Consider the following 23232-nt stretch of genomic DNA (forward strand, 5'->3'; position numbering starts at 1 on the left):
GGTGAATCTAAGTGAAGGCTCATGGGTGTTCATATTACTGTTTTTCAACTTTTCTGTAGGTTCACATTTTTTCAAAATAAAAAAGTTGGGAATTAAGGGAAATTTTAAAAACAAAACAAAAAGTACCAGAAAGGGAAAACAAACAGAAGGGGAGTCCTGGCGCCATCCTACTCTGTCTCCAACTAGCCTTCTGACTTTGGGAAAAGTCCTTCATGTTCTGGGTCTCGGTTTCCTATGCGAAGAATGAGGAAACTGAGTATATGACCTAGGAAAGCGACCCTGTTCTGAAGTCCATGGACACGGTGAGGAATTTGCAGGAAGGGGACTCCTGTGCCTTCCCCGTCCCGCCTCTCCCCCAGCCCTTGACGTCCTTGCCCAAGGACCGCTTTTCCTCAAAGAGCTTATTTTGTGAAGTCTTAATGTCTTTTCTTTTTGTTGGAAAGATTTTAATGCACTGGAGATTTTCTGTGCTCTTAAAAAAGTTCTAAAGGAACTGTAGTGAATGTAAGGAATATATTTATAAGTATGAGAAAATACACAAACCCCAAACAATTAAAGTGCTGTCTATTAAGGATCTAATAGCATAAAAAAAAACAATAAACATACTTCAAACTTTGAAGGAAGTTTTGTCTTATCTTGGTGTCTTGCTATAATTTCTTGCTCTAAATAGTGACTGGATTTGGTAATAATTTATATTACCATAGTAACATATGGTTATCTTCTCAATATATCTGTGGTTTTACTGATAAAGACCGAGGAAATGGTTTGTGCTGTTGTGGGAATCAAAGACTATCAGCAAAATACTACTTTCGGGGTTATGGCCCAGAGTGGGGGGAGATGTCTGGAGAGGAGTGCGCTCTGTTCGTGCCTCTGTTACCACACGTCTCTCGTCAAATCTTCCATTAGAATTAGTAGTCTTTATGTGTCACCCTCACTAGGCTCTCAGCTCATGGATGGCAGGAAACTCTGCACCTGGCAGGGTACTCTGCTCTTAGCAAGTACACAATTTAGATTTGTCATTTTATGGAAATCCAGTACATCATATGGCAACAACTGGGTTGTAACTGTCAATTAGAAACAAAGCAAAACAATATCCCGGGACATGTTCATTTCCTTGATATTGGTTTTTTTTTTTTTTTTTTTGGTGCGATATGTCCAGTCTCATTAATAGTTGTTCCAAACAACAGACTTTTCACAGAGAGAACTGGACAAATCTCAATCTCTCTGCACACTCTGCTGTGTGAGATGGAATGAAATATTCAGCACACTCCATGATAATCATCCATCTCCCTGCAGGCTGTGGAAATGGCTCTCTGAACCCCTATTACCTTTGCCACCTTCCACCTTCTAATTCTTTACCCTTCCCGAGGAGCTGTGTCAACCGATTTCTTGGTGAACTCCTAAAAGATCTTTCTAAAAACTTAGAAGACGTAGTTTCACCTGTTAGAGCAGTTCCGTTCTCAAAGGCACAGAAATCTTCTAACTGGAAATTTTATTCTCACTAATATGAATATGTATGCCAATTTTAATAGTGGTATGTTTGCTACGATCTATAATGGATCAACATCTCCATATAACTCAAAGGAAGCTGAGGAACACTGACCTTCAGGATTCACACAAGAGGCAGATGGGCTGATCCAAATATTAGCAGAACCCAAGGGTTTTAAAGCATTAAGTGAGATTTATGCAGATGTGGTGGATGAATGTTTAATTACCCTCTGGTTGTCTGTGGTCCAAGAAATTTAGGAATTATACTCACTCCTACTAGAAAGGATCTAAAATATTTTAAAATATTTTCTAGAAAACCATAAAACATAAAAAAGTAAAAAATCAAAATCAAGAAAAACTTACATCTGAAGGGACGGAGGGTCAAGGGAAGGAAAAGGCTGAATACCAGGGCAGAAGCCACAGGCCATAAAGCTGTCACAGCTGGCCTTTGAGTTTGGCTCTGAGTTTCTGGCAACTAAAACCACGAGAGAATCTTGAACAGTTCCATGGTTTTCATGAATCACAGGGGGACATGCAATCCCGTTCTTCAAGGGAAACAAAGCTGCTCCCTACATGGAAAGGCCACATCCTACTTGTATTTGCATCCTGCACTTGTACAGAGCCCGGTAACCCCAGCACTCCCTGACCAAAGCCACCTTTTCCTACCACTTCATTCTAAGAGGAATCTCTCACGTACAGCTTCGTATAAGGGACCCTGGGAGGCCTGGAGCTCTAAAACAGGCTTAAAGTAAATGACGTGATGGGTTCCATCGATCTGTTTCCATCATAACACACAGGCATGTCTAAGGACAGTGATCCTATAAGTGGGACGTCGAGCTAAATAATGATCTAAGACTGCCTATTTCTGCAGGACATGTGTGATGCTGAATATGATCTAGAATACCGATGGGTAGATCATGCACCCACTACACACGTCCGCACAGACACCATTTCTCTCCACTGCACTTTTGATAAGAACCACACAGCACGCACGTGACGTGGTATCGGTTCTGGTAAGGGCAGAGTGCAGGTGCTCTTGTGGCTGATTAAGAGCGGACTGCTGGACTCACCCTGGGCGGTCACCTGGCTATGGGGGAACCCTTCTCCACACTCTGACCTCTGAAGGAGGATGCAGAGAAATTGAGCAACCGCAGAATGGACGTAGTTTAAATGGGAGACTGCGCTTCTCCCAGGGTTGCCGTCTTCATTGTCGGGGGGTCATCAATTACTGTGTGATCCTCCCTCACGTGGAAAGGCAAAGCAAGGCTGAGAATAGTGCTCTTTGAGGGTGTCCTCAAACCTCGGGAGGCTGTCTGCTTGGCGATGGGGCTGGAATGGGGTGTGGCGGGAATGGGGATGAGGAGGAAGACTCTCAGAAATTTGGGGAAGAGATGTGTGGTGCTTCCAAATGCCTGTTTTTTTCCCCCTAACATTATGACTAACATCACACACTTCTAAAGGGCAGTGCTTTCTTCGGTAGTAATTGGTCCTTTAAATCATTTTCTGATGATTAAGGCAGATAAAACAAAGGCTTCTCTTTCTCTATGCTGATAAGTGAGCTGACGAGGAGATGATTTTTGTCCACTCAGGTGAAGCCTGCACCCACCTATCCATCATCATGCCCTAACTCGGGGTGACTTTTGGGCAGATGTGGTCAGTGACGCCTCTCATCATTCTTAGTTCATGCCATACCTTGAACTTCTCCTCATAGTTCTCGAAGGCTTCCATGACCATACACACGGCCTCCATCGAGCGCTCCAGCCGGCCGTCGACCCCGTTAAAGCGGTACATGCTGCCAGATACATCAACCACCAGGCGCAGGCGCTTGGGTTTCTGTTGGGGGCTGCCCAGCTGAGGGCGGGGAGCAACAGAAAAGCCTTGTGAACCAGAAAGCCATCCCTAGTTGCTGTTGTGAGGGTCCCCAGAGGCCCCAGAGTGCCAGCCGCGGGGTGGGCCGATCAGTAGCCTCGGCATTGCGCAAGGCGGTCCTGGCAGGTGGCAAGGTTTGTATTTCAGTAAATGGAATTTCAGACTTGGGCTGGTAGTTGGGGCCATATGGGAAAGATTTTCCTTTCGAATATGGTCCTTACAAAGCCCAACCTCGACTAGTAAAACCTTACTGAGGCTATTATTCTTAAAAATAATAATCTGGAAAGATAAAAACCCCAACATGTCATTTTCATGTCATGCCTTGGAGTCAGTTACACTAGCAAGACTGAGTTACTTTGGAAGGCCACATCCGTTTTATTCCTACCTGTTATGTAGTGACCTGCCAATCATTTCCCACAAAGCCTGCCAGAAATGTCAGATTCCTAAAACAAGGTTATGTGAGACGGGGTCTGGTGAAGAACTGAGGGAATATGTTTCTTCAAAGAGTGTCTCCTGTTATTAGTAAGCTTTCGGGTTTCTCTTCCTTCCAGTCCCTGCATTACTACTCCTCGGTACTTTTCTCGGCAGTTACAGCATGAAAGTAGCATCTAACTGCACTTGAGCGACAAGTGTCGATCAAAATGTGAAACTCCTCTGAGTTTCAGTTTGATTTTGGACTCATGCCTGCCAGTTTGCAGAATTAAAAACAAAAGTATGTTTGTCAGTTTTACTTACAGGAAAAAAGGAAGAAGAAAAATTCCAGAGTATTCTGTCATTATTCACTCGCTGACATGCATGAAAGCTAATGAGTGAGGTTAGTAATTTCCAAAACATAGTGTGGGTATTGGAGGGCAATGATTCCAGACAAAATTCAGTATATTTCTTAAAAACTTGCTGAGTCTGCCTAAATGAAGAACAGCGCCACATATGCTTCCATGACCACTTGCAATTCAGATACATCTGAACACATTTGTTGACCGCGATGAGTCAGTAAGGAACGCAGTTGTTGACTCATGCCAATGACACAGAAGTGAGTACTGCCCAAATTTCCAAAAGATCCTCTCTGAATAAACATCAAAATGGAGTTAAGTGACTACCCTTCCCCACCAGTCACTGCACCCCCAGCTCTCAGCGGCTGCTCAGCAATTCTGGTTATTCTGGGACACAGGAGATCACAGAACCCTCCGAGAGGAGAGACGCAGTATTTCACCTACTGCCATTTTACGTTTGCCACTCTGTTGCAGATATTTTAATATTAGGGCTGTCTAAAGCTTTACATATTATGTTGGAATTAGTCAAGGGAGAGTTTCTTATTTTCTAAAATTTTCTTCAGGTATAGGATGGGAAGAGACCTTTGAAGTCACAGGACAGTAGAAGACCACCAAGATTGCTCTAGGGCTTTAACCAGCACAGCCCTCCAGGATTCATGGATACTGACTGTCTTCCATTTCCCCTCCAGGGGCACCCTGCTCTGTGTCCTAGGAGCTGATCTGCATGGACAGCATCAGCCTCTCCCTCAGCTGCTAGCTTCTGGTGGATTCTGCGGGTGGGAGGCCCTGGCAGGAGATCGGGTTGCCATATTCAGGGTTTTTGGTGTTTTGACAGAGATGGCAACTCAAGAAAGCGTTTGTCTGTAAAGAGGGCTGCACTCCACAGACTGGAGGCTACTTGTTCACCATTACTTACTTGTGGCTCCAGATCACCCCGGCGTTTGTAGATGGCTTTTTCTCCAGTCAGCCCATCAATGATCTTGGCATCATCTAGCTCCCCTGTGGCTTGGTGTCTTAGCCACTGTCTTTCTTTACCTTTAGCCTATAATGACACACACACACATCCTTATTTTAATGACTTCTGGAGGGTACTCGACATACTTTCTGCATGAAAAACAGGAAACACACCCAGGATGTTTTCAAATAAGTGATGTTTCTGCATGAACACAGTTTCATCAATGGACTGCTTTCTGCTCTGCTGACAAAGAATGCCCTTTGGGTAGATTTTGTCAGTTTTAATCGTTTTAACACATGGGATGATAAAGTGAACTCACTTAAAGCACATACAAATGGGAAAGAGGTATGCAAATGAGCCCTTGGAGAGATGTGCGCAGTCCAGAAATGCAGTGGTGATACATTTCTTATGTATCTTCTGTCACGGTACTTCTGGCGAATTTCTTAGGTAACCAAATAATCAGCTTGAACTTGTTAACACTGACCACAGGCGCAGAGAAAACGTGATCTTCAGAATTCTTCCTTTTGGAAAAAGAATTTTTTATTCGAATTCCCTGTGACTTATGGTGCAGGTGGAAACAGCTGAAAGTAATAGTTCATGAACATGTTGCATCCCCCATGTCAGAGAAATCTTCTGAATTACTTTCCCAAAGGTATGGCCACATAATACTTTCCCACAATGACTTATAACTATGCCAGGTGGACCAAGATGGTAGTTAAGTGATGAAGAATGACAATATCCCAAATCAAGGCATGGGTTTGTTACAGCCAATGACTATATTTACATTAAGAAGTGGGAAGAATAGCTAAAATATTTGTATGCGTGCAAATGAGAGTGGTAGTTAAGATCATGTGAGTGCAAATGAGAGTGGTGTAGTTAAGATCAGAGAGCCTGGTCTCCATCCTCCCTTCATGATCAGATATCTGACCTCAAGCAAGTTACTTAACCTGTCTGCATTTCAGTGTCCTCAACTCTAAAATAAAGATAACACTAGTTCCTACTTTGAGTTTTTATGAAGAGTAAATGAGATACTACATGGGATTGGCTGAGGAAGAGCCTGGAAGTCTATGTCAGCGGATATCATCATCATCATCACCAAGTGAGACACATTTCGGACAACTAAGCCCAGATTAATTTAAGCACACTTCCATCACTGTTTCATTGGAGGCGGCTGCAGGACAGTACTGTCATTGAAAATAGAAAGCCAAGCTTTAGGCAGCCGGTGTCTCCTTTAGGGGCAGACCAACCACTGCACAAAGAAGCTCCAGACACTATAACTCTAGGCAGGACTACCTATGTTAATTTCTTATTCCTGATACCCTTGCTGCAAACTGTGCAAAATTCCCTCATTTGAATACAAATATATTAATGTGAACATGAAATAGAGACACTCCTAAACCACCAGCATACAGAAATTACATTTGGTGGGCAGTTAATTCCAGGAATTATCTTACATGCGCCCCTTTGGAACTATGTTCTTCCCTAATGTGTGTTCTTCGTAAGAACACCATGACCTTATAGGAAAATGGGATTCATTGGAGCATAGCTCAATGAGCTCATGGAACTCTATGAGATAGATACACAGCTACAGCTGGTAGGAGGAAGGGGTGAGCAGAGTCTTCTAGAATCCTTTCTCACTGGGCTATGGATCAAGACAGACAAGCTTGACCACACAGTGCTGGCCTTCTCAGGCTCCCTCCCCTGCAACGGTGATTGGGACCTGGCTCCTATTTCCCTTCCCCATCATGCCTGATGTTTGGAGTGGATCATTCCTCAGGTTTCCAGGATGCTTTATGCAGGGAGATGCAATTGGGGGTGAACACTGAGGTACCTTTCGATCCTGAGGTTCTCTGATTCTTGGAGATACCAAACTGCAGAGCACTGGATGAGGACAGACCCTCACAGACCAGTCTAGACTGGGAAAATAAGTACTGCAGAAAAGTACAAGAGAATGTGGTAGCAGTAATTAGCTGTCATCAAAGCGGCACCCAGGGCTGGGTTTAAGAGGAAGATGGGATTACAACAGAAACAAGATTACGTGACATGTCACGTAACAGCTGTGCTACTGTTACCATTAAGCCTTGATTTTCCAAATTTCATCAATGCGTTGACAAGGCAATGATGTTGAAGAAGTTCAAGTGAAGCTGTTCAGTTTCTAGTGATATGTAATTCAACTAAATAAAATATGGAACTCTCAGTTTAACCAAATAGTAAATGGAGAGCACATCACAGTTTCTGATAAGGCTACAAAGTACATGTCAATCCTAAAGGAATGGAAGAGGTCCAAGATCATGAGCATGGGTTATTAAAAAAGAAAAAAAAAAGGGGCGCCTGGGTGGCTCAGTCGTTAAGCGTCTGCCTTCGACTCAGGTCATGATCCCGGGGTCCTGGGATCGAGCCCCACATCGGGCTCCCTGCTCAGCGGGAAGCCTGCTTCTCCCTCTCCCACTCCCCCTGCTTGTGTTCCCTCTCTCGCTGTATCTCTGTCAAATAAATAAAATCTTTAAAAAAAGAAAAAAAAAGCACTGTGCCACTTTGTAGCTCATCCCTGTTTTACTTTCTTTATACTTATCACTGTTTACAAATGTATTATTTACCTCTTTGTCTCTATTATCTGTCTGCTCCAGTAGAAAGTCAGGCTTATGGGATAAGAGCCCTTACATAACTGCAGCATCTAGAACAGTACTTGATATGTAGTTGGTGTTCAATAAAAATTTACTGAAAGTTGATTGCTACTGTAAAATGTTACATGATAATCATATAAAAGCATGTCCATACAGTATTATCTCAATGTATATGTATGTACATTATATACATGCAAGGAAAAATACGTGGGAGAAAACAAAAATATTAAGTCATAGTTATTTTGGGGTTGTGAAATTATGGGTGATATTGTTTTCTTCCCTTAATTTCTTTATTTTCCAATTTCCTTCCTTCCTTCCTTCCTTCCTTCCTTCCTTCCTTCCTTCCTTCCTTCCTTCCTTCCTTCCGAGTGAGAGAGCACATGCATGTGCACAAGCTGGGGATGGGGAGGGAGCGAGAGAGAGAGAACCTCAAGCAGACTCTCATGCTGAGTGTGGATCCCAACATGGGGCTCAATCCCACGACCCTGAGATGATCATGACTTGAGCTGAAATCAAGAGTTGGACGCTTAACCGACTGAGCCACCCAGGCGCCCTCCAGTTTTCATATAATGAACTTATGACTTTTATAATCTGAAACAAAAATAAGTTCTTTTTTCTCAAAAGGATTTAAAAATATCCTTTTATATTTTTATGAAATACATCTTTGAGACTAGCTTGCAAGTTATGGAGTGTAAGACTTCTCAAACTTTAATGTGCATACAAGTAACTTAGGGATCTTGATAAAATGCAGTTTTTGATTCAGTAGGTTTGGTAACAACTGGTCCAATAGCACTGTGGAATTCTGCTAATGATTAGTAAAAATGATAAAAGGGGGTCCTTTTTAGGGGACCTATTATTGCCCACGGTTGGAAGGCTGCAGAATTATAAAATGCTTACTTTTCCCTTAAAATAGTATATTTGTTGGGGTGCCTGGGTGGTTCAGTCATTAAGCATCTGCCTTTGGCTCCGGTCGTGGTCCCAGGGTCCTGGGATCGAGTCCCACATCGGGCTCCTTGCTCCGTGGGAAGCCTGCTTCTCCCTCTCCCACTGCCCCTGCTTGTGTTCCCTCTCTCGCTGTGTCTCTCTCTGTCAAATAAATAAGTAACATCTTAACAACAACAACAAAAGAATAGTGTATTTGTCTGCTGTCTCTGGATTCACCATCATGGAAGAAGCTCGGGATTTTAGGTCTTGATTTTCTTATGCCAATGTTGTTTCTTTTCCTAGATATGATTATCATCCCTCAAGGTGCTCTCTAGGTTGAAGACTGTTTCCATTATGTGTGATAGAAGAAAAGAACTTAGTAAAATTTGGGGTGAGAGTGAGGGAAGGAATCTGCTTTTTCCAATAAATCTGCTACCCCTTTTTTCCTTTTTGGGGGGCCAACTTTTACAATTGAAGTACAGCGTACTTGTAAGTAAAGTGCATAACATCTTAAGTGCAGAGCTCAATGAACTTTGCAAGTGAACACTCCATGTAACCACCTTTACCTCCACAGCCCCCCCAGGGCTCCTTCTGGAATTTCCCCTCCCTCTGCCAAAGGTAACTTCCTATCCTGACTTCCACCAGCATGGCTTAGGTTTGCGTGGCTTTGGACCTCGTAAAAATGGAGTCCCACAGTATGTGCTCTTTTGTGTCTGGCTTCTTTGGCTGCGCATGTCTACTGTCAGGTTACCTATGCTGCTGAGTGCGGCACCTCTTTATTCTCGCTCGCTGTTGTGATAGCCAATCCTATGATTCGGTCGCAATTTATCCACTCTGCAATGGCGCTGTTTCCGCTCTGGGGCTATGATGAATAATGCCGCCAGCAGTGGTCCTGAGCATGTCTCTTGGAGCAGATGTGTGGGTACTTCTGTTGGGCAGGAACCCTGGATACGTTCAGCTTTAGGAGATACTGCTAAACAGCTTTCCAAAGTGTTTTTTCCAACTTATATTCCCATGAGCAGTATAAAGGTTTCATCTGCTCATATCCTCACCAACACTTGATATTGATGGCTTAAGAAAAAAAACGGTTAGCCATTCTGGTGGGTGTACAGCATATGCCCTTCCCTTTTATTTTTATCTGTGGAAAAATGAATTTTGGTTCTGCTGGTCATTGATATTTTTGGGAACATGAGCCAGTAGGTTTTGTTTTTGAGAAGTGGAAGTATGTACTAGCCTTTTGATCCAGAGCTACTGGGCACAAAGACATTTTTATTATAGTAGCACTATTCATTAGTTTTCAAGTCTAGAACGTGCAGATAAATATGGCCAGATAATTTATTGTCTGCCATCTAGCCAGCCCACCAATTTTTGGAAACTCAAAACAGGAAGAGGCCTGTCAGAATGGATACTCTTGGAGGCAAGGGGCTGAAGCGGGGGAGCGCTTTAAAAATTTACTGTGGGCTGGAACAGAAATATTTATTATTATGGACTGTGTATTTTATGGGACTCACTGAGATACCTCCTTAACTAGTAAGTTCCTACTGCAGTTAAAGATATGCTTTTATGTATAACAAAGGTCCAAAAATGAGCTTTATAGTATATTCCTATTGCATGAAGTAAAGTATTCTTATAAATATGTCCATCTGTTTTGGATTATTCAATAAGTTCATACTAATGAGAATTTATTATATATAAAGCTAGGTTTCACTAGTAAAAATCTACATTACAGACTTTCTAGAAAAGAAATACGGTTTTATTATGCTCATGTAAAGAACACCTAGACTAATTGAAATGCTCAGAGGATGACGTATTCTGGTTAATTTATTTTCTGGGAAATAACTGGTTAGTCAGAAAGTACATCCACACTCATCTGCGGCAGTGAGGACATTAGGAGGAAGACATTTGACAAAAACCAATTATCTTGTGGTTTGTGACACTTGATCTTGTGTTTGCTGCACTGAAAGTATTCTGATTAATCTTAAGTCTTTGCTTATCCGGGTTGTGGTTAATTAGGACTTCCTTTACCTGTAAACTCTACAAGTAAGCTGATTTTCTGTTATTCCTTCAGAATTTATTTAATGAGGAGATTAGAAAGATTTAAGTAGCAATTTTTGTAGAAAGCACATACAGTCTACAGAATAAAGCATATAGATGATCATCACTAAATACTTCTTGTGTGAATGAGTAAATGTAAGCAGATGTCTGAGGATACCTGGGAGCAGTGATTCTTTCATTAAACATTAGCTCCTGTTATTTGTAACATTTCTCCATGTTCAACCAACGTATACTTCTTATGCTATTAATCTGCACCTTTAAAAAAATTAGATGCTGGATTAAGGTAAACTTTTGCACAGTATTTAGAAAATAACAAATTATAAATCAGTGGAAACAATATAACATTTTCTTAATGGTTCTCAGTATTTTGACATAGCAAAAAATATTTTTCTAGACACCTGTTAGGTTTGCTAGGTGCTCTAAATGCTGAAACAGGGCTGCCCAGGGAAGAGAAGATACAGACCTTCCTATTTTAAGGGATTCCCTGTTTCTTGAAGTGACATCTCGCCGCAAGGTTAAATACCGATTCACGTACTTAACAAAGACCACCCTCGTTAGAAGAGTTTGTTCTCGGGGCGCCTGGGTGGCTCAGTCGTTAAGCGTCTGCCTTCGGCTCAGGTCATGATCCCGGGGTCCTGAGATCGAGTCCCGCATCGGGCTCCCTGCTCAGCGGGAAGCCTGCTTCTCCCTCTCCCACTCCCCCTGCTTGTGTTCCTGCTCTCACTATCTCTCTGTAAAATAAATAAAAAAAAAAAAAAAAAAGAAGAGTTTGTTCTCCTGCTTGCTGATGTGAAACTAAACTACGACTTTGAGTCACAACGTACTGTCATTTTATAATTCATTTTTATGAATAAAAGCAATTTGATGCCTGTTCTTCAAGAATTCAGTATTTTTTACCTCCAAGGAGCCGGAACCACACGTGGCAGTGTGGATGTATAGCAGGTGCCACAAACTGACCAGTTCGAACGGAGCCCTAGATCCACCCGGTCCTGCATTCCCCCAAGTCATCCTCATCTCAGTAAAAGCAGCCGGGCAGCCCCATTCTTTGGGCTGGTCAGGCCACAGGCCTACAGGCGTCTTCACCTCCTCTTTCTCCCACAGCTCATGTCTAGTGCCCGGCAAATCCCCTCAGCTCCCTCGTACCCACCGTCTCTTCCCATTTCCATCCCATCCCCAGCACAAGCACCTTCTCTCTCGCCTGGGCCACTGCCATGGTCTCCTGCCTGGCCTCCCTGCTTCTCCCCTTGCCCCCGTGGGCCCCTCTCCACACAGGAAGCACAAGAGTCTTTACGAAAACACATAGTAATTTGCAGCAAATGCATTAAAAAATACCGGCATGATTAAATTTTTAAAAGTCCTGACTGAACATCTCTTTCTCTAGTTATTTTCGGGAATGAAATATAGTATTTGTCTCTCTCGCATGTAATATGAATTATCACACTTTCTGCTTCCTCCTATCCCTCCTATCGACTTCTTGATTTTTGCTTAATTTGTGAAATACTATGAGAATTCAGGCCCCGCTTGCTATTATTAAGTTCACTTTTTTCATAGCCTTATTCTTGATATTTGAGTTTTCTTTGAAACATATTGATCACAATTATTTAGAGCTGAGTCTGGGTTTAACTAATTCTGATGCTCATTGCGAGTCCTTTTATACCATGAATTTCCCGTTCTTAAAGAATTCCAATTCCCTTCTTCATTGGCTGGAATATTTAAACCTATGTGCTTATTTTATATATGTATACGTGTGTGCACATGTGTGTATACATATTTCCTTCAAAATTACTTTCAAAAAGAGTACTTAAGTGACATATATTTTAAGTCTCTGAATATCTGAAAGGGTCTTCTGTCTCCTCGTACTTTGGTGAGTAGAGAATTCTCGGCTCACCACTCCCCCCTCCCCCTCAAATTCTGCAGATGTTCTGTCACCATCTTCTGGCATTCAATGTTTCAGAGACAACTAACATAAGATTAATTTTTATCTAACAATAGCTTGTTTTTTGTCTGCTGGGATGCTTTTAGGATATTTTCTTTGTTTTGGAAATGTTAGTGTTCTGTGAGGTTGTGGTGAGGCGCTCATCTCTTTTGATGACTTTCGCCTGGTCCTCCGTGAAGTGTTTTTCATCCATAGACTTACGACTGTCTTCAGCTCAGTACAGTTTTTTTTTGTTGTTGTTGTTATTACTCTGATTATTGTTTATGTGTTCTTTTAGGTTCTCTTTGGGAATATCACTGGCTCATTCAGCATGTATTTTCTAAACACTCACCATGTGCCAAGGTCCTACTTAACAGGAGGGCTCATGGCTCAGTGTGTTAACTCTCTGCTCTGTTTTTATTGATCGACTTTCTTTTGGTTTTTATCTCCTTATTTCCGCTACAGTCTGGAATAACAATTCAAGTTTCCACTTACGTTAGTACTTAGACTTAAGACTGGATTGAGTCTGTTCCTTCTACCTTTAATGTAGATTTCAGTTTTGGCACTGCATTTTTAGTTTTTTTAAATAATCTTTCCTTATTGCATTCAACTCCCTTATTATTCCTGCTTGCTTCTTGGCCAGACTTCTTTTAAATCCATGTCTTATTTCACATACTTCAAGTTTCTTTGAATTGTGAGAACACAAAGCAGATGTTTTCTAGAACTCTGGTGCTTTAGGAAGAAAATACTCTAGCCCAGCAGCATCATCTTCCTCTACATCTTGAATGCATGTTACTCTACCTCACTGTAGAATCATCTCTTAGATCCCGTGTTATTTCGTTCTTGGGTGTCCCTACTCTTGAATGATGAGACGGCTATACAAAATTGTTTAGGAACAGATTGGGAACAGACTCTCCTTGCTTGCACTGACTTGCCACTTTGTTATTATCAGAGTTCTCCTTGAAGATTTTAAACAGATGCTCTTAGCTGAATTAAATCTACACTACTTAGCTTAGGAACTCAGTAGGGAAGGAGCTGGAACTGTGGACAGTCCCAGTGTGAGAACTTCATCTCCACATCATTTCTTACTTTGTTTGGAAAAGCCATTGCAAGGGGGCCACTTAGCATTTGTTTGATCTCATCTTCAGGCCAAGTATAAGTTAAGGCTGGTCTGGCCCCTGTCCCGGTGTTATTTCTTCTCCGGCTTTCTGGTTGTTGTATCCACGGCCTAAAATCTAGGCCTCCCCACCCCCACTGCTCTCGGTGTTGCTTCCAACTGCTGTTTGGCAGTGACAACGTGGAGGTCAAGTGATCTGCTACTCACCAGCTTGAGGTTTTTGGCTTCCATTCGCCGCCTCTCCATGCAAGGGAGGCCAATCTGACTCTACTGGGTTTCGTGTACTTCCTGGCTGGTAATGCTATTTCCTAGGGAGGTTTTTGAGTTGTCACTAGTACTGTCATTCATAGGGTCTCATCACACTCCACTTAGCACAAATTCTTCAAAGCTTCTTGCATGTCACTCGCACTCTTCCCTAATTTCTCCTGTCATATGGTTTTTCACTGTTAGCAGCATTTTGTTATTTTAACATGTTCATGGTCGTCCAGTGAAGACTGAGTTAGAGGCCCGTGCTCAAGCAGCCTGGAAGTCAGGACTGTATTTCTAGGCTGCACTTGGTTGAAGTTGTCCCTCATGGCCACTAAGGCCATGTGCTGAGTGATGAGCCATTCAGGTGCTAAAAAGAGTAACTAGTCAGAATGGCTAAAATCAACAAGTCAGGAAATGACAGATGTTGGCGAGGATGCAGAGAAAGGGGAACCCTCCTACACTGTTGGTGGGAATGCAAGCTGGTACAGCCAGTCTGGAAAACAATATGGAGGTTCCTCAAAAAGTTGTAAATAGAGCTACCCTACAACCCAGCAACTGCACTACTGGGTATTTACCCCGAAGATACAAATGTAGGGATCCGAAGGGGTACATGCACCCCGATGTTTATAGCAGCAATGTCCACAATAGCCAAACTGTGGAAAGAGCCAAGATGTCCATCGACAGATGAATGGATAAAGAAGATGTGGTATATATATACAATGGAATATTATGCAGCCATCAAAAGGAATGAAATCTTGCCATTTGCAACGACGTGGATAGAACTGGAGGGTATTAGGCTGAGCGAAATAAGTCAATCAGAGAAAGACATGTATCATATGACCTCACTGATATGAGGAATTCTTAATCTCAGGAAACAAACAGGGTTGCTGGAGTGGTGGGGGGTGGGAGGGATGGGGTGTCTGGGTGATAGACACTGGGAGGGTATGTGCTATGGTGAGTGCTGTGAATTGTGTAAGACTGGTGAATCACAGACCTGTAACTCTGAAACAAATAATACATTATATGTTTAAAAAAAAAAAAAGAAGAAGATAGCAGGAAGGCAAAAATGAAGGGGGGGAAATTGGAGGGGGAGACGAACCATGAGAGACTATGGACTCTGAGAAACAAACTGAGGGTTCTAGAGGGGAGGGGTGGGGGGATGGGTTAGCCTGGTGATGGGTATTAAGGAGGGCATGTATTGAATGGAGCACTGTGTGTTATACGCAAACAATGAATCATGGAACACTACATCTAAAACTAATGATGTAATGTATGGTGATTAACATAACATAATTAAAAAAAAAAAAGAGTAACTGGCATTTTACTGTTCTCCCCAAAATGCAGACGTTCCTTGATGTGGCTGTTTCCACCTTTCCTTTCCCTTTGCTCTGTACCCTCACCTTAGTCAACACACCTTTTCTCTTGGCTTGGGCAGTTGCTCTACACAGATGACCTTAAGAACGCAGACACAGGTATGTCTACAGATATGCAACCCATCCGGTCCTAACCTTGCCCCCGAACTCCAGAGCCACATCTTAAAATCTTCAAATATCATGCTTGACATTTTTATGTAGGTGTCCCAGGAGTGACAAAACATGGTAACATCCAAACCAAACATTTGCTTTCTCCACAAGCCCCTCCTCCTCCTGGCTTCCCTATTGCTGTTCTCTAGGGCTTGAAAACCTCACCATTCCCCTCACTTCACATTCAATCAGTCACTGTCTTCCCGTCCTACCTCCAAACTGTCTCATCCTTTCCATTTTCACTTCCATTACCCTGGCTCGGGTTCTTATCACTTCTTACTTGGATACCAAAAGTAATTTTAATGATTTGATTTCCGGGTTTCCCCACCTCTCTCTTATCTGATACTTTCTCTCTCCATGGTTATGAAGCCTCCTAAAGAAAATACAACTATACGACTCCCTTTCTCAGTCACGTTCACACTCCTCACTGATTATGGAATACAGTTAGCATGGTGTTCAAGGCCCTTGGGGGTTCACCTTCCCCTCTTTTTTTCTCCTACTACCCACTGCCCCCAGCTTCATCCCCAAACTCTGAACTCTTGTCCTTCTGGACTGTTTGTTGTTCTCCAAACATCCTTGTATTCAAGGCTTCTTCCTCTGCTCATAGGTTCCTTCTGTCTAGACCAGAGCTATGCAAACTGCCTTTGGTGAGTAAACAGCTACCACTGGTCCATGATGAAATAAGTTACAGAAGTGAACAGTAAGCATTTAAAAACTAGTATGGCAATATGACAAAGTGCTTTTTGTTTTCTGAATCGAATATTAAATAATATGGGTTTGTATCTTGTATGTTCATTTTTATATCTTTTTTTCAGTAATTCATTTCTATTTTATTTTATAAAAGCATTAGCTCACGGTCACTGAAAAAAACCTGGCTTCTCTCCACAGGCTGCAGAAGCTCTGGTCAAGACGGTCCTTCCATCCCCATCCTTAGCAAGAGTTACCAATTGAAACCATGCTCATCCTTCATGGTCCAGCTCAAACGGCACTTCCTCTGAGTTTTCCCTAACTGCACAGCCTAGAAACTGCTCACACATTTGTCTACATAACACGGTACTTGATTTAAAATACCACTGTGGCATTTACCATATTGTGTCTTCTACTACCACTACACATGTATCTTCTTTCCTAAGTTAGTCTTTGAAGGAAAGAAATCTTAGGCAAAAGAGATACTCAACAAATGTCTACTGGATGAAATACAGTTATTATAAATTAAATAAAAGGAATGGGGAAATGCTTTCCGTTCTTTACATATGAATAAAGTGGGTGCTCAGAATAAAGTCTAAATTCCTTGCGGGGCACCTACCTGCCTCTTAGCCCCAAGTCCTTGTGTGCATTTTATGCTGAGTGGAATCCTGCTCACACTGGAGATCAGCCCTCAGCTCACCCCTGAGACTGCACAGTGTCATGCCTTTGTCTATGCCATGTTCTCTGCTGGGGCATTGGTTTCACTTTCCTTTAACTGGTGAATACTCATGTATCCTTCAAGAGCCAGCTCATGTATATCCTTTCCTGAAAAATCTATCCTAGAATCCCTTTCCTCTGGCTTCCACCACATTCTATGCATCTGTCTTCCTAGACACCTACCATACTCAACTGAAATGATCTGTTTGGGTGCCCATCTTTCCCACTCCTCAAATCTATAGCCTTCTTGAGGACAGGGACAGTATCCCATGAATCTCTGTGCCCTCAGTGCCCAAGCACGTCACACATCAATGTTCAAAAACACTGTTTATCTCAGCCTAAGCTCATTTCGAATTACTCAAGGAAAAAAAAAAAGAACATAATTATTGGTTCATGGAGATATCATGCTAGCCAAAGCAATCAGAGAAAGGCTAATTTAGTTTAGCCTGAGAATGAAATTACTGATTGTAGATCAGCAAAATGCTGGAGAGAAGATATGATTACAATCAGTGGCTTTTTGTGGAACGGATATTTTCTTTTGTCAGGGAATGCAGGAATCATTCAGATTCTGAACCAAGTATAATTGAAGTTATGACACTCTATTCTAATAAGAAAATTTTTGCTATTGATTCATAAAAGGTCCAATAACCAGGACCCTAGGATATCCCATATAGAATCCAGTCAAGAAGCAAAGGGAGGTCACCAGTGATGGTTATCTTAACTGGGAAGGCCAGGAGTTGCAACGGACGCATGTGTTGAAGCAGATATTAACAGGAGTGACAACAGCATTCCCTTTCTTCACATCTCAGCCCTGCCGCCTGGAATCAGTGCGTGGGTTTGAAGCTGTACTTTGAGAAGTCATCTCAAATGATGATTTGCTAGTTCCTGGCCAGACGTTCTGCTGTTCACCAAGGAAACACCCATGGTTACTGGGATTACACAGCAACCTCAACACAGCTGGGAGCTATTAGTCAATCAGAGCCACGCAGGACGGGCAGACGGTGGCGAAAGGGGGACCAAACAAAGCCTTCTTGTTTTGGTTACAATCTAAAGACTCATATTCCACCGGAGGCCCTGTCTATCCTTGGCCAGTAGCTGTTTTTAACTAGCACTATCTGTCTATGTGGAGGACTAGAAGGCCCACCTGAGAATAACACTTCTGCGGATTTGAGGGAAACACTTGAAAATGCTATGTTGGCATCTGGATAATGATGCAAAATGCTTTACGAGTTTATGTGAGAATGATTCTTCTTATAGAATTGTACAGCTGGCAGCGGATAACAGACGCCTAATAGATAACAGGGACCCGAGCTTCAGGCTCAGATACCCGCTTCACTAGCCACATGACCCAGGCCAAGTCACATCATCTTTCTACTCTTCAGTTCCCTCAGTACAAAATGGGAACAAAATAGCTACATTTCAGAAGACTGTGAGGATGGGTTACATGCCTCGGCTTCCTTATCTATCAAATGTAGAAAATAGTTCTTACTGGTTATCATAAGGGATTCACCAGCACAATGAATGAATGTAAAGTATGTGACTGGGTGTCTGGCTTGTAGTCCAGGCTGACGAATATTAGCAAAAACTAGGGAAGTAATGATGAAACAAATTCTTCCGCAGGGGTGCCTGGGTGGCTCAGTCATTAAGAGTCTGCCTTCGGCTCAGGTCATGATCCCATGGTCCTGGAATCGAGCCCCACATCGGGCTCCCTGCTTGGCAGGGGGCCTGCTTCTCCTTCTCCCACTCCCCCTGCTTGTGTTCCCTCTCTCGCTGTGTCTCTCTCTGTCAAATAAATAAAATATTAAAAAAAAAAATTCTTCCGCAGAGAATGCTACGTGCTAGACATTGTTTAAACGGTTTGCATGTATCATCTGAGTCAATCTGCATAACTGCCCTATTATCTGTCATTGCATTTTACAGAACCCGGGCTGTCTGGCTCCAGAGCTGGTGCTATTAGTCACTAAACGATGCTGATGACAATGATGATGATGGAAGAGATCATGATAATGGTGCTGATAACGTAAGGCATCTAGTAGAATGTCTGGCACATGGCAATTGCTCAGTAAATGCTTGCTATTATTAAAATGCTTGCATATTTGGAGAGATGGTAGCTCTATATCCGTTTTAGGTTCTCCTCCAAGGATTACATCATTTTTATTCCCTTTCTTGTATCTTAAAACTCTTTCTTGCTATTATTTAAGCCTAGTTTCTCTTTTTCAGATTTCCAGGGAAGAAGAGAAAACATCCTTGAAATAATTACTCTATTTGAGGATATCTAGAAAGTTATTAACCCCGATCCCTTTATGGTTTTTATATAGGTGCCAATTTCTTGTTTTCCATCGTGTTTGTTTCTTTTCTTTGAGCCCTTCACAGTTTTCTTTCACATCTCTCTTTGAGGATGGAAAGCAAAACTGGACACTGTTTCTGATACTGGTCTCATCACTGTGGGCTTTAGCAGAAGTCATTCCTTAATGGTAACCTTAACTTTAACCCAGGCTTAATGGGTGTCCTACTTGAAGAAGTCACAGTAGTGGGTCTACCTTTTCTTCCTTTGGCTGATCTGGTGAACATAGTATCATTTATTTTAAAGGGCTGATGTGAGGATTAAATGTGGTGATGTTTATAAAAGTAACTAAAGCCTGGTGCCCAATGAACACCAATCAAGGCATGAACTAATACCAGATGAGGATTCTCATTCCTTCAATTAAAAATGTGTTCTCACATTCTTCTCTGGTACTGCCAATAATCTAATGGCCTATTTGTACACAGGGTAACACTCAATGTTGTCTGCATGTAATCATGGAAACCAGGGCCAGATTGTGATCTGGTCTCTGTGATTTTTTAAAAAAAGATTTATTTATTATTTATTTGAGAGAGAGAGAGAAGAGAGAGGGAGAATCTCAAGCAGACGCCCCGTTGAGTGTGGAGCCCGGTATGGGACTGGATCTCAAGATCCTGAGGTCATGACCTGAGCCGAAATCAAGAGCTGGATGCTCAACTGACTGAGCCACCCAGGCACCCCAAGGTCTCTGTGGTTTTGATGGCCTTCTCATTTGCCACCGTCCCCTACCACACACAGGCTCTTCGCAGTCCCACTGAACAACCTGCACTTGTACATCTTGTGTCCTATGTCTGGAATGCCCTGACTCCTCAACCATCTGGAAAGTCCTCAGCATCTTTCAAGTGTGAACTCAAGCATTACATTCTCCACGAAGCCCTTCTTCGTTCATTCCATAGCATTGTGCACATACTTCTCTATAGAATCTAAGAAGTCATCTGCCTATTTGTCTTTGAGTTCCTTCTTTGAGGGCAGGGGCTGCATTTTATTTTTCTATCCCTAATGTCTGGAGTGCATCAAGAACTTAAGAAATGAATGACTGACTAAAGCACTCATTCTTCAGTCTTAGCATGAGCACTGCCTCTCATCACCCTCATCTCCTGTGAACCACTTTGGCTCTTTTTCACCTTTTGCCTTGCCCTGGAGATCACCCAGAAGTTGCCCTCAATGCCCAGGGTGATAAGCACTGGTAAAGTGAGTGTCTTTACTGGAAAAAAGTAAAGTGAGTGTTTTTACTGGAAAAAAATCCAATCATTCCATGTTACTTTGTTCACACAATTTGCCTATGGATTTTTTTTTTTTTTAAGCAAATTCTCCAAATAGCAGATCTTTGTTTGGGAAATACCGAAGCATCTTAATCCACATTTTAAGGGGCAAGAGAAGTATTAACTGCTTCTGAGACAACCACGGTCTAAAACTGAAAAATGGCAGGCAAAGCAGGGGCAGGGGGAACATAGGAGGAGACGCCAGGAGACCCAGAGAATGCACAGTCTGGATGACCCAAAATGCTCTTCTGTCTCTATAGTCCATGACAGTAAAATGATTTGTAGGAAGAGAATTCTATCTGTGAATTTCTAGTTAAGGTGGGATGCTCATAGATCTTATATGAGGGAAATCAGGAAATCTAGTGTCTTCTAGGGTTACTGGTCAAATTATTGCTTCCTGGACAGGATAGGTGGGGTCAAATATTCTTCCTTGGAGAACTCACCTGAGAAGGCCATGGAGTGATCCACAGTCTTACTCAAACATTTTGGCATTAATATTTTCTGACTGGCTTAATAGGGTTTGGATAACTTTCTCTAATAGTTCTGGGATGGGTCCAACTTTGGGCCCAGATTATTTTCTTAGTCCACTGTTGGAGGATTACCTGTAAATTATCCAGGATGACTCGGAGTGAGTGCACCTGCCGTCGAACAGCACCTGAGAACCTTTCATATGTTGCGGCATCATACTCACTCATTTGGATCTCCTTTAACCTGAAACCAGAAGGGGTAGAAAAGATAATAGCTGAAATCATGTACATGTGGTCTTTTACTTCCATTCATCTGCTGCTAGAACTCTAGCAAGGTCCTTGGTAACTGAGGTTGCCTTGGAGGAGAAAAGGCAAGAAGTAATGTCTCCAGCTAGGAGTTTCAAAGGAAGAAAATGTCCAGCGGTGGGCTGGTACATGGTGAACAAGGAGCCTTCTAGAACAAACAAAACAAACTGAACCAATCAAACAAAAAGCCCTGATGTATAGTATTTGCTGATTTCTACAGTGTAAATAGTCCCCTCGTGATCAATTCCAAGCTACTAAAAGTAAGATCACTGAGCACTGACTTGGAAAGAAAGGTGCACAGTTGGCCCTCATGAACCCGTGAGTCAGCTCTAGAGCAAACCGTTGCCATATCCCAAAGACCTGTCACGATGTTGGCAGCTGGTCAGTTCATGGGGCAGGTTCCTAGAAGAGTTCCGTGGGCTGCTTTCAGAGACCAAGGATAGGTATTTGGTTGACCAAGATTAACAGCTCAGGCCCAAAGAATGTAATTCAATGTGTTGCTTTGTAGGATACAAGAGTTTTCTGAAGTTGCTGTGTGCTTTTAACAGGATGATTGTGTTTTCATATGATTGTGGCTTCGAAGTCCTTTCCTGCTAGTGCAGTGCTCCTTTCGATCGTTCTTCCTCATTAGCTTCCACTGCAGCCCCACCAGTGTACTTAGAGACCCCTGAACACGGCACACCCCCACCTCTCGGAGCTCCTGCCTGGGCTGCTCCCCCTCCAGGAACTTCCTTTCTCTGCCTCTTTGCCTGTAACTCCCACTTTCTCTTCAAGAGTCAAATCAATGAGGACCACCTCGAGGAAGCCTACACTGATCCCAGGTCTGTCTTCTTTGCTCTCAGAGCACGTTGTGCTTCTCACTATCAGAGCATTTTGTCCCCCTGCTATGCCCATCGGCTGCCTGTCTCCCCAACTAGGCTCCTTTATGAGAAGGACTGAGTCTCATTGTTATGTGTACAGTGCCCAGCATGGTACCCAGCACTTAATAGATGCTCAAAATGGAATGAAATGAATGACTGAAATAAAAATAAGACTCAGGATTATTTAAAATGCAGCATCTTAAACCAGTCATAAGGAGAAGGTTCATTCACTGAGTGAGGCTCTCTTGGGTTTTACAGGGTTGTATCCATAATATACTAACTTGGTCAAGTGTTTCTGTAAGTTTCGATAAATGTAAAGGCACTCATCCTCAGATAGGCACTAATGAATGTACATCAGCAGAGCCTAGCAATAATAGCACAGTCTTCTAAACTGCTGTGCGTGCACACGCATGCGTGTATGGGTGTGTGCGGTGTTGGGAGGTATGGATCCCAGATCCATAGCTGAAACTCTTATCTCAAATACAGATTTATCTTCTTGGGAACAGAAACCCCAAATGCTGAATGACAGTGAATGGTCTCTATTCCTCCATGTCAGGCCAAGTGCCGGGGAGAATCCAGCCAACACAGAGCAGAATGTTGGAGGCTTGTCAGAATTCACATAACGTTAGGCCCACACTGCCATGGGCGGATCTGCAATTCCTGCCCTGCCACCTGCAGGGGTTGGCTAATACCAACTCAGCTGTCAAGATTCCGCTTGAAGTCTTGCTTGATCCCTCCAGTAAAACTGATCATTCCCATTCATGAATCTTCTGTAGATATCTACTATGAAACCTCTGCACATTATGGCTTTCGCTAGAAATGTCTATTTCCCTCTATCACAGTGCTTTTCAAACTTTATTTTCCACACAAGGAAATATGCTTTACACTGAGATCCAATACACAAAACACATATGCACGTGTGTTTGTATAATTAAACCAAAAATTTAATGAAAAATACATTTACTACATATGATTTACTACATGGATATTTTCTCTTCTATTCCTCTGGGAGAAGAAATAGTCTTATTTTTTCTTTGAATCTCCAGTACCTACCACAATGCCTGGCACATGGTAGCACTCAATAAACACTGTTAGATAACACT

General features: G+C 42.5%; 1 protein-coding gene across 4 annotated transcripts in view; it reads right to left on the reverse strand.

Moving 5' to 3' along the window:
* The window catches only part of VWA8 (von Willebrand factor A domain containing 8), a 348163-nt gene that overhangs the window by 16254 nt on the left and 308677 nt on the right, over positions 1-23232 (reverse strand). For all 4 annotated transcript variants that reach the window (XM_032402933.1, XM_032402932.1, XM_032402934.1 and 1 more), the window contains 3 exons: positions 21099-21207; positions 5044-5169; positions 3181-3339 (listed from right to left, as the gene is read on the reverse strand). In XM_032402933.1, coding sequence (XP_032258824.1) covers positions 3181-3339; positions 5044-5169; positions 21099-21207 — 394 coding nt within the window. The remainder of the gene's footprint in view (positions 1-3180; positions 3340-5043; positions 5170-21098; positions 21208-23232) is intronic.

Source organism: Phoca vitulina, unplaced genomic scaffold (genome assembly GCF_004348235.1).
Source record: "Phoca vitulina isolate PV1807 unplaced genomic scaffold, GSC_HSeal_1.0 scaffold5, whole genome shotgun sequence".
In the NCBI taxonomy this organism is placed as follows: Eukaryota; Metazoa; Chordata; class Mammalia; order Carnivora; family Phocidae; genus Phoca; species Phoca vitulina.